Here is a 12,427-nt window from a genome sequence, read left to right on the forward strand (position 1 = left end):
AGATACTTGAAATTTGAGTTTTCAGAGTTGTCACTAAATATTTCCTGGTTATTGGATTATATTCCTTCAACATCATCACAGAAAGAAAATCTACAAACTGGTTCTGTGGAGTATAAACTGGACAGATGTTAAATACAAAAAAAATATTCAAAGGCAATTAATCTTATTATTCATATGAAGCCTTATGGAAGCAAGAACCAAAAGTAGTTAAAAGTCTGCTAGATTGTATTTAAAATAATAGAAGGAAAATTTTCCAGGGTTGGATTGATGCCCCTGGAGAACAAGCTATTGTATCTATATGTGATTCTGGAGAATTGCTAATGTCTCCTTCATTGAAGCAGTTGTGGACAGCAAACAAGTCAGAACTAAGTAGATGAACTGAGGCTGTAGGAAAGCAACCCCGGGTTCTCATGTACCTCACTCTTGACTGTAGAGTAGACATTTCTTTGTCTACTTCTGTTGATTAAACTCAGAGAAGAATATCTGGGGCTTTTACTGCAGAAATTCAGTAAGGCCTTTTCTAAGAAGGCCACTGCGGTTACACTTGACAAGCCACACTCTCACTCTTGCTTGGTACCCAGATCAGCCTTCAACACTAACAAATTTCATATCATATTACCTGGCTAAATGAGTTGAAGCTCTTAAATCCCTCCCAGAAAGACACAGCAGATGACCACCTACTTTCTTCAAGTTTTCTCATTATGCAGCACCACAGACTTCTGTTCCTATCTACAAGAAGCATGATTTATGCACATTTCAATGGTATTTGTTTACAATTCAGCTTTAAATTTCCCTTTTAACCTATTCCAGCACAGAAGACTCTTAGGTTTCCTCTAATGCCTGACAGAAATAGCAATATAACTGAAAGCAAGGTGCCTTTTAGGGTTTAGTCAGATTAATCAAAAAAAGATCTGTCAAAGTGAAACACTTTGAAGTATAGGTATGTATCTGTTCTTGCAGCCTCCTGTATCACAGCAATCTACAATCTCAGTTTTGTTGCTTTCCTCCTCACTCCTTGATATGCACACAACAGTTGCCAGGCCCCTCTTTCAGCTCTCACTGGCCAAAAGATTTTGGCCACCTACTTCAACTACATGTTTGACAATGAGAATAGTCCTTCAATTGCACCCGTGGAGAAATTGCCATTCATTCAGAAGGATGCCAGCTTCAAACATCACTTGGATATTTGAGCTAGACTGACAGCTAGACAGCTCTTTATTTGCCAGTAAGGTAGGGGAAGAAAATGCTATTACATGTGCTTTGTATCCTCTGCTGCATACTAAATCATTCCTGGGTGGCATTCATGATCTATAAAGCAGTAAGTGGTTTGGTCACAGCTATCTCTGGCACCATCTGTTTGACCACTTGCAAAACTAACAGGCTGCACAGAAGCTGAAAAAGAGACATGACTAGCGTGAGTTTGGGAAAAACTATATCTAGATTCAAAATTAAACCAGCTATTCAAAATTTCATCACAGCATGTCAGGCATACTGTAGTTACCCTCTGAAACCTCACAGGCTGGTTTTCCCTTGCCTCTGGCAGACATGGCTGTCTGCTTTTTCCATAGCCAAAATGTTTGCAGATAGTCTCATTAACACAAAAGTTTCCAGCAAAGAACAGAAAATGAAGCTCCTGAGTCTACCCAGCTGATTTTCTACCTTGGCAAATGAGGAACAGCATTTTTGGCCAAGCCTGCTTCTGATACATGATTGTCTATTTACCTGTTTTATTTTTCTGCATTGATTTTTTTGTGATAACTGTGCATTTTCATTCAAATTGTTAGAAAAACTATAAACCAGCATAGATGAAGAAATAAATCTTGAGGTACAGAACACTAAAACTGATGATTCCCAATTATGATGTTTGGATAATAATCTACTAATACATTTAATATATGCTATACTCATAATTACAATTGATCTTATAAAAGCATTTACAAGACATCGTTGATGTGGTCTTTTTTCCCTAGAAATCATCATGATTTGTATTATATTATATTAAAAAAAAAAAGGCTGATTGAATGAATTGCATATCTGTCTCAAGCTTGACAGCGCCTAACAGCTACAACAACAGAGGAAAAGCCCATTTACCATTTTAGGTACTGGACTTAATTAACTTCTTTCCATTATTAGGAACTTCCCCAATAGTCCAAGATTTATTAAAAGTTAATATGAATGTTTCAGAAAGCTTCCTAACTAATAAAGGATTCTTTTGAACCAATTAATAATTTCTACAATTATACCACAACTATTGAATATAAAAGCCTTGTGTAAAAACAGTATCAATGAAAGAACAGAAAAAAAAATCATTAATAGTTAGAATAGCATTTGTAGTTAAAAAAAAGATAGATTACTTTCACCTATGTTGTTATACTGTTCCTTATTTCAATTTCTCATATATTTTTGTACATTCTTTTAATTTCCAAAATTAGTAAGAAACTAAACAAAACTAAGACCAGGCTTCAGATGTGTTGACAGACTATTGCTTGCATGAGAGATAATCCAGTCCTTCTCCTGCATTTCTTTATAGGGTGCCTCAGTTATTTTTATGTTACTTGGAAAACTTTGGTTGATGATCTAAATCCTGAGTATGTGCCTGAATCAGTTCTGAAATAGTAATTTTGTAATTGCAAGGAATTATAAAATGGGCGTCTGTCTCCTATGTTCTTATTGACCAAACAGTACTTCAAGTGATGGTAAAACGGTTGATGTTAAATAGCATCTGAAGGTGAAACTGAAAACATTATAAACAAACTCAATTTGAATGGTTGGAAAATAAAAATGTATATAAAGTCAGCTATCCCAGACTTCTATTTCTCCTCCAAATTAGTTCAGAAGATAAATGTTGCACCTCCCCATGATCCCCAATCACATCCTTAATGCGCAATGGGAATGTGCCAACCTTCCTCCTCACTCAGATGCTCTAGAAGGGTACATACAGCTGCCTCAGGCATAATGCATAAGGGCTCCTTCAGACTTCTGGGTAATAAACACCTCTTGTAAAATCCCCTTACAATATTTTCTCATGATTCTTTCATGTAGCTGTAAACACTACTATTATGAGAAAAAGGGGGGGGGGGGGGGGGGAGGCAGGTGGAAGGGGGAGGAAGAAGAGGAAGCAATCAATATTTATGATTGGTGTTGAGCAAGAATTTCTAAATTATATTATCATGAGATGACGTCTGCAAAGTTTTAGTGGGTAGAATGCTTCAGGGAACATGAGTTAATAGCGTCAGTTATAGTTGTGAAGGCAAGAGCAGTCCCGAAGATTGCTTCAGTAAATTAGAATGAGTAACAGATCCCCTCAAGTGCATTGCTGTTCATTAATAATAATGCCCATACAGCAGACAACTTCTGTTTAAAGGATGAGCCTTTGTAATGTGGTCAGCAGGATTACGTTTAAAGTGATCTCCTGAAGACAAAGGGAGTGCAAGCTTCTTTCTCATGCATTGTCTGAAAAGGATTTGCCAGCTTTCTCACTACTACTCTCACAAGACCATCCAAATGCAATCAGCCCTGGTTTTATCTCAGCGTAGGAACAAAAACATGAATTGCATTCTATAAGCTGTAGACAGAACTACAACATGTCTTCTATGAATCACCATTTCTGCAGAAAACTCTCCCAAGCAAGCACCTTGTTCTGACTCCAAATGACCCCTGACAAATTCCCACGGCTGCATTTGTGGCTTCTGCTGCTGAGACCGTTCCCTGCAGGAGCAGCTCAGGCTGAGAGGATGGAGCAGGCCGGGCGAGCCGCACCGTGGAGCGTGTTGCCTCCAAAGGGTGGGGGGTCAGCAGCTGGTGTCCCCTGCACGCTGCGGGACCAACTCCCGAAGCAACTTTCAGCAAGCAGTTGCAGAATGTCAAAAGTGAGTCTTCAGAGAGCACAAACACTAACTTGAAAGAGCTTAACAGCAAAAATCGTCTCTAAATTCCTCTTCAGATTTGGTTTTCAGAAACAACTGTATTAAGAAGTGGATGCTTAGCTGTCCACTAGACTTTTTACAACAGTTGTTGGCTGTTATAGATCAGTAGTTTCTATAAGCACGTGGATTTTCTTCTAGAAAAATTCTTGGAAATATCTGGGAATACCTCATAGCACTCAGGGTTCAAAAGACAGTATTATAAACAGGTAACAAAACTTTCTAAGTACTTTGATGCATCTTCCAAGCAGCTCCTTTTCAGAATAATTGCACATATTTAAAACATCCTGAAACAAATGCAACTCACACACACTTGAAACTGCATACATAATTATAATGAAAATGAAATTGTTTGCAACCTACCTTGGAATTGCGTAAATTTGATGGTTCCCATCCTCTCTCCATTTCTGAAAACAACTTGACCCTAAATAAAATAAATAAATACCTTAAAAGTTTTATAAATCTCTCATAATATAGCATCATTAGCACTGCAATTATTTTCCATTCACTATTAAAATTACCCAAGCAAATTTTAAACTTTGAAGATAGCAGATTCAACCAAGGCTAAAATAATTTATAACTCCTTAAAGCTTTCTTCCACAGATTTCGAGTGGCCTTAGAAAGTTGAACAGTGTTATCACCCATTTTTCAGGGATGGAAATAGAGGTACAATAAAGCCAGTAACTTACTGAATCTCAAGTGATGAGAGATGTGCAAACAATTGATCTTCACTGTGTGACTGTTTTTATCAAGGATATGTAAGAGCTATCAAAGATCACGCAAGAAAATCGTTCTCCATTTCATTTATCATATGGTTTTCCAAAGGGCTCTATAACCTACTTTTATCTTATATACTTATCCTACTTGATTATGGATACCAGTAGCTCTTGTGGCTTGGTTTTGTACTACACCAACATAGGTCCTAGTATTCTTTTTAAATGTAATGCCTTTAAGTCAGTACTACCCTTTGTTGTGCTACACATTGTTACTCCTCAAAATAATGGTCATATAATGCTGAAACCTCCTCACATTTCCCTAGAAAATGACTCCTATCTTTCATTCCGTCTTTCTAACTTAAATTAAGAAAAGATCTTGCTAAATGCCTTCCTTACTTCAACTATTTCATAGATGAGTACAAAAGAAGAGGTTTTCATTCATTTATGCTAAGATGTATTTTTAATATTTTGAACTTGCAGTGGAGTGCTGAGTGCTGTCTATATAGATTGCTGCTTTCCTGCATCCCCAGTTTGGTTTATTATTATCTTCTCCATTAATCTTTGTTTTAGCAGACATCAGGGTAAGAGAAACCAAACAATAAGCACATAAGGCTACATTACATTTCTCTGTGCAAGCCAGCCCCTTTTTGAATAACCCTTTGTAGTCACTAAGGGGATGCACGGAAGGCAACCATCTGAGTTACTGAAATCAGCTCCCTGCAGGAACTGTACAACCAATGTGTAGTACAGCACACTCACTCTACATTTCCTGCAGGACACAAAACACCATTTCCCATCGATAAACAGAAGATGACACCCTTCAACAAGCATAAGCTACCTTGTGCTAAGCCTTAAAAGCCAAAAGCCCCAGTCTGTGACAAAAAGAGAGCAAGAGAAATGAACACTGGTAATGGGAGAGATTCTGGCAACAGCTGCAGAAGGACACAGGAGCTGCTCGTACTGAAATCCAGCTGAGCTAAGTCTCATCCAGTTGCTGCTAACACAGCTCCAGGAGAGAACGTAAAACATTAGCAGGCAGATTTACGTGTGCACCTTAGCGGTCTTCATCCAGATCTCCTCTAGTTTGGAGAAGTAGTTTTTAATATCCCTTCATTTGTTTGAACATAATCATAATGCATTCGGCTACTTGGTTTAAGTAAAAAATTGTAGAAAATACTACAAGAAAGACTTGTAATGATGCTATGCAAGTGTCACTTCCTGCAGACATATATCTATGGTCAGTCTAGTCTCAACCTTGCTAAATTCTTGGTTCTGTGACCTGTGTCAGAGAATTCTGTAGTTAAATTTTTCACTGTGTGGAAAAATTACTTTTTCATTTGAATTTACTGCCTTTAACTCTGTCTCCTATTATGCTTTTATTACAAGTTAATAGGACTGCAAGTTGTAGTCTACTAGAGTGCCATTTATAGGTAAACATACAGCAAGCATCACTGCTGTCATCTGTGATGAAAGTCATCTACAGTTTTCATCTATTATTGATAGTATAATACAGCAGCTTATGATATTGTCTAGATTCTGAGTGCAACCAGTTTGCAATATTATCATTGCTTCTTGCAAAATCACCCACATTTTCATCATTCAGTAGGACAGATATATACCATATGCATCTACTGACTAGAGATAAATACCTACATCCTCACTGACATGTTCTGAAACTATCCACAAATCATAAATCAGGTCCTAATGTTCTGAACAAATGTAAAAATTTGGATTAAAAAAATATAAACAGAGTTACATATGTAGAAGTATTTGTTTTTACCAAATTCCTTTTGCTAAGATTTGTGGCTTATACTGACCTAAGCAGTAGATAAAGATATGGATGATGGTGATGAAAGATTTATGGAACAACTCATGTGAAAATGTCCTTGTTATCTGCAAAATTATTCAATCACTGTTTTAACTTCATTAAAGATTACTGGAAAATGCTAAAAAATCACATGGGTTATTATAAGGAATAACAATTTCCAAATACTATTTTATGAGGTCTGACATTGTCCGGGTTATTGTTCACAAACTACAGAGTCTGTATGTTACACATACAGATACTAACAGGAAAAAAACCCCTATTTTGAGAAATTGAACTGGCTATTTATTCCATGTGTAATCTAACAAATAAATCTGTTTTCAAAGGTAAAATCAACAAAAAACATATCAGCAAGAAGCCTCAAAGCAGGAATCTCTAGTGCAATCCATGATGATGACAGTACATATTTATTACCCAGGCATGAAAACTGCAACCGCAGCTGCAGTTACCGTTTGGTTCTTTGCTTCTCAGGAACATGCTGCTTCATAATAACATGTGACGAGAAGCTACAGTGTCTCAGGTACCTTAAACCCATCAAGACTCTAAAATTCCTGTGTGCTAGGTGAGAAAACATTCCTAGATTTTTACTGGGGCTTTAGGTAGCCCTAGCAGACATGGACATAGGGTTGCTGCTGCAGTATGTGGTTCTGCCAGGGTGGCAGAAAGGAGGCCTCCTCATGAACACTGAGAAATTGTATACATAGCAATATCTTCATTTCTTAAAACAGAAGGAGGAAGAAAACTAATAAGAGTCACTCACTGCTTTATGATCTCACCACTATTTTATGAAAAATAAGACAATTACATTTGGGGTAAAAAAAGTGATATAAATAAATATAGAATAAACCACTGCAGTTTTTAATTTTATAAACTTACAGCAATGCTAGTAAGAATAAGACAACCAGTGTTTCAGAAACTTGTTTTGTAGAAAAGATGTGCTGATTTATGGCATGAGAAGTGAGTTATAATCTGAAGATGTTCTATGGCTCACGCCAAGTCTTTTCTTTGCCACTGAGGTAACATACCATAAGATTTAGCTAGAGACTTACCTTCTTTAGACTTGAGATTCATGAATTACTAACAGTGTTTTTTCTTTATTTAAAGTAGCAGAGGTTTGAATAATAGATAATAGTAATACACACATTAAGCTCTGACATTACAAAAGCCGATCTTAGTACTATTTTGTCTTTTATTTTTACCTCACCACGTATTCCAACACATGGGCCAGTACAGACTGCAGCTTACAGCGTGACCCACCATAAAATCTAGATCTTATGAATCCACACGAATATAAGAACAGACAAAACCCTCTTTTACCTTCCACTGTGTTTTGGTAACACTGCATAGACATATTTAGATACTTATCAGCAAAAGGATCAGTGATTGAATAGATGAGAAGTACTGTTTTAAAGAAAATAATAGTAATAACACTAATACTAACTTCTTCAGAACATGATTGTCAGATTCAAATGGTATTTCCCAGTCAAGTAATTATTTTACTTCAAGAGATGTAAAATATGATCTCTGTCCTTAACAAACATTTAAATCAACTGCACAAATGAATTACTTGCACTTAGATCAAACGACATATTATACTATACATTAAAATAGTTAATCAACAAAGCTTTCCTCTTCATTACAGACGGATCATCCCAATGGAGACCCATAGAAACCACACGGGTATCAGTGCCTGTTGTATTTTCTTCAATCTACCATCTACAGATTTTTTTTTCTTTCTTTACCAGTTGCAAAAGTGATGCTAGAATAAATACCAATTCTATAACTGATCTGCCCAACTTTGAGCTGTGGACAGGCACCTTCACATCAGCAATTATCCTTGAAAAGTTGACGGGAAGGAAATAGAAAGTATGTGACTTGGAGTCCAATAGACAGCGATGTGAACGGAGGGTGGTAGAGAAGCCGAATGAGCTCAGCCTGGTGCAGTGTGTTACCCCCAGATGTTGCTACTGGTATGTACAGCCACTGCTGCACACAGCATCCCAATAACCTATATTTGGGATCCATTGCAGCTGCATAACTTATAATTCAGCCTTACACAAGTGTACTTTACTCAGTTTTCTTAAATGTACAACCACCCCATAAGGGAAAACAATACTAGTTGCACATTGCAAGTTAGGTGGCTTGGACAATAGAAATATAGAAGCTTATATTGTGGGGATTTTAGGGTTTTGGTTGGTTTTGTTGGGTTTTCTTTAGATACATCTCTGAGTCCAGCTGGTTTTCCTGTAATTGTTTGCCCCCCCCCCCCCCCCCCGAAAGGTACAGTGTTTTAATGTCCTTTACAAATTATGAAAACCAGAACTGGACCAAACATTTCACTGGTGTCATTCTCACAATTACCACATCCAAGGGTATCATCTCCCTGTTTCTTCTGCTTACTGTCTTCTTCTATGTGCTCCATTTTACAAGCCTAACTTTGATTTTTGTCCTACTCACATGTACTTTGTTACACAGCATAACTATCATCTCATTACTATCATCTCATTACTAAAAAGACAGTCTCTACCCTCCCTGGATGTACAATCTTCACCTTTTTTCTTGAACTGATGTTCCTTAAGCCATCAGTCCTTTATTTCTGGTCAGAATAAGAAGTCCACAACAATCATCCACTCACAGTCACAAACATAAAGCCAACATTAGCTTTATTCTAGACACATGGGACTTCCCCTGCCTTTATAGCAGACAGTCATTTGCCTACACTTGGAAGCAGCTGTTTATTATACTGTATTTTTTTCCTGGTGTATAAAAAGTAGTTATCTTTGCTGTATGACGAACATGTCATTAAGCTCTTTTTGAGCTATGGAGCACTAGTATTTATTAGAAGTTTCTTTGCATTATCACAGACAGTATTATTCAGCTCCGGACATAGGCCCATGCCAAAGTTAGAATTCTATCATTCCTCATACACTGAAATCCACAGCCAACACATTTTTTCATTCATGTCCTTAGCTTTCTTCATCAGTCAATAAAACCAGAGTTCAGAAGATCCTTAACTGCGCTCTCAATCAGGGCCAGGTCAGCACTTTGACCATCATTTCATTTACCGTGTATTTTCTTCTGCAAAGTGTCTCAAAGATAGTAAATGAGAAATAAATAAATAGCATTTATTTCTATGATTTTCAATACTATACCTACAAAAAAAGCTCTGCTTTAGACCATGCTTACTTCCTTCTCCAACAGTCTTCCCCCACATGGCACCAAACAGTTTTTTTATTTATTCAAATTTGTATTATATACTCAGCTTATACTTGGTATCTTACTGTTGATTAAAATGCCATAATGATATATTCGAGCTAAATTAATAACACAAATACCCCTTCATCAGAGGAGAGATCATGAGTTTGTTGACACACATATCGCAGCTGGATACAAGACAGTTAAATGCCACAGGACTCATGTCCCCCCAAGCATTTTCCAATGGGCCAGTACATTTCAGGGCTCTGCCACCGTTCCACTTCACTGTCCAGGAATCTGGTCTACTCTGCCGTATAGGCAAGTCACCTCCCCATATAACAGTGTTCATCCCCAGTCACTTTCCCTGAAATGCCTGAGCCTGTACATTCAAACCAGTTCCAAAAGTGACCATCAATATTTTTTCCAAAAATAACTTAATTCAGTCACTTTCGGGGTTCTTGAGTTACATATTTAATATAAAGTAAACCATTTAAACAAATGCATGCAGAAATACCTGAAAAGCAGTGGGATAACTAAGGTAACTGAAGTTATATTTTTAATTTAAAACACAGCACATTATTGTCAAAAAATAATGAGCATACAAATAAAATTATCCCTTTGAGTTCTGTGACATCTGCTGAAATCAAGGTGTACTTCTGAACTTGTAGTGTCTTTATTGGACTAAGTCCAATAAAAATTGGAGCCAACAGGGTGAAGCATTGCAGAACAGCAACCCTAAGAGCTTGCTAACACCCACAGGGCAGGTATTGCCCTCCCCACATTGCTCCTAGCTGCACAGTCCTACATCTACCTGGTGGTAGCTCGGCATTCATCAGGCCCCTGTGTGAGCTGTAGTGGTCTATTAAACCAGCAAAATGTGTTCAGTGATTTTTCTTTTGTTTTATTTCGTATTTTTTTGGCAAGTGGGGGGGATGTATTTTCTGAATTGCTTTCCAGAGCCAGCACAAAGTAGTCCTGGAGGGACGCAGATGCTAGCAGAAAGAGCTAGGAGGGAGGGAGGGAGACATCCTCTGTTAGTCCCAGCTCCTTTCAAAGCCTTTCTGTCTTATCATGCAATCCCCACAGCCCGCCACTCATGTCTTACACACACTCAATTTACTCATACAGGACTCCTCAGCTACAGACATGCCTTCCCTGACACGCACAGAACAGCAGGCTGGCATTCTGTGGGTCTTGGCTCTGCAACTTCTAGGTGGTGAAGAGCTAGAAGCTGTAATTCATGACCTCTTCCACCCTCCAAACATCACCTCTAAGACAGCAGTGTTTATGGAGAAAGGGACTATCATTTAGTCTGTCAAATGATATAGTTGACAGCAACCCAGCAAGCTTTTAGCTCTGCAAGTCTAACCTCGCTTCCGAAACAAAACAGCAAACTTCCAGCTGAGGGCAGCTTGTGCACAACTCTTTTGGTTTCAACCTAGTTACATCACTCAATTAGCCGGAGACAAAGAGCTAAGAACAGGAGATGTAAGCATGGCGCAAGAGAGGATACTAGGGAGACAGCAATAAAGTTGTCACTGCCTGTGGGATAAATAGGTAATTGTCACCTTTGGAACAGTGAGAGGAGAGCAGAAGGCAGAGGGTGACAAAAAATTAAAATGCTCCATAAAATCAACAATGCTCCTGAATCCATGATTTTACATCCTTAGACTGCTGTGGATAAAATGTTGCTAGAACATTTGATCAAAGCAGACCCAGCGACTGCTGCTTTTCAAGCCTTGCGACTGTTTTCAGAAACGGTGTTTCTGTCAAAACTTTCAAGACTGAAGATTTAAACTTGAAATATTTTATGACCCAAAGGAATTTCTTTTCCCTGCCTGTTTCCCCTCTTAAGACATTTTCGAAAAGATTTGGGTAACTGAACACTAGTGTCTGGAGAGCCGCAGCAGCAGAGCAGCTCAAAGAGCAGGTGTGAAGCACAGCTAAAGATCTGGTCTTGGCTAACATTCTCTAAATGAAGCGATACCACCATTCTCACCTAAACAGATACTTGTGTTCTAGCTATGACAAGGCATAAACCAGCAGGAAAAAAAGAACATGCTTACTTCTAAGCATTAAATATCTCTCTGCACCACAGGAATAATGTTTGAAAAATATACTCACAAAGGAGTAAGTTTCCCAAACACAAAAAGGGGGGTTTTGGAGAAAGAAAGTGGGGAAGAAGGAAGATAAATTGATGGAACTGAAGTGTCCAGAAAAAAATTTCCTGGTAATCGTGACAGTGCTGAAAAGAAGAATGAAAACCCGGCATTCATCAAATCCCATAATATTGGAACTAGGAGGCACTCATCAAAACTATTAGGACATTCGTCTAAACCAGAAAAATCAGTGATGTTTTTCATGTTGTTCCTTTGCACAGCAGGTAGTGAACTTCTGAAATTCGCATTGAGTGGGGATTGCTTTTTTTTTTTTTTTTTCTTTCTTTAAAAACAGAGGAGTGGGAGGTGAACCAGTCTACTGACCTCATGGGACACTTCATATATTCTTATGTAGCTTCTTCTGTGAACTCTTGGTAGACAGAAAGGTAAACGGAAAATCAGCTTTATCTCAGAGTTCAGGAAACATTAATGATTTTTTAAATAGGTTACAGAACACTTGGAAATAAAGAACACAGGAGAGAGAGATATAAAAGTCACTTTCTTTTTTCTTATTTTTTCAGGGCAAAAACTGTTCTGGGTAAAATTATCCAACAATTTTAACAAAAAGTATGGCCTTGGCACCTCATATTTGTCAATAGAATATCTTTG

General features: G+C 37.8%; 1 protein-coding gene across 3 annotated transcripts in view; it reads right to left on the minus strand.

The window, feature by feature from the left end:
* GABBR2 (gamma-aminobutyric acid type B receptor subunit 2) overlaps window positions 1-12,427 on the minus strand; it is a 483,069-nt gene that overhangs the window by 199,864 nt on the left and 270,778 nt on the right. For all 3 annotated transcript variants that reach the window (XM_049830441.1, XM_049830442.1, XM_049830443.1), the window contains exon 8: window positions 4,287-4,347. In XM_049830441.1, the coding sequence (XP_049686398.1) occupies window positions 4,287-4,347 (61 nt within the window). The remainder of the gene's footprint in view (window positions 1-4,286; window positions 4,348-12,427) is intronic.

Source organism: Accipiter gentilis, chromosome 27 (assembly GCF_929443795.1).
Source record: "Accipiter gentilis chromosome 27, bAccGen1.1, whole genome shotgun sequence".
In the NCBI taxonomy this organism is placed as follows: domain Eukaryota; kingdom Metazoa; phylum Chordata; class Aves; order Accipitriformes; family Accipitridae; genus Astur; species Astur gentilis.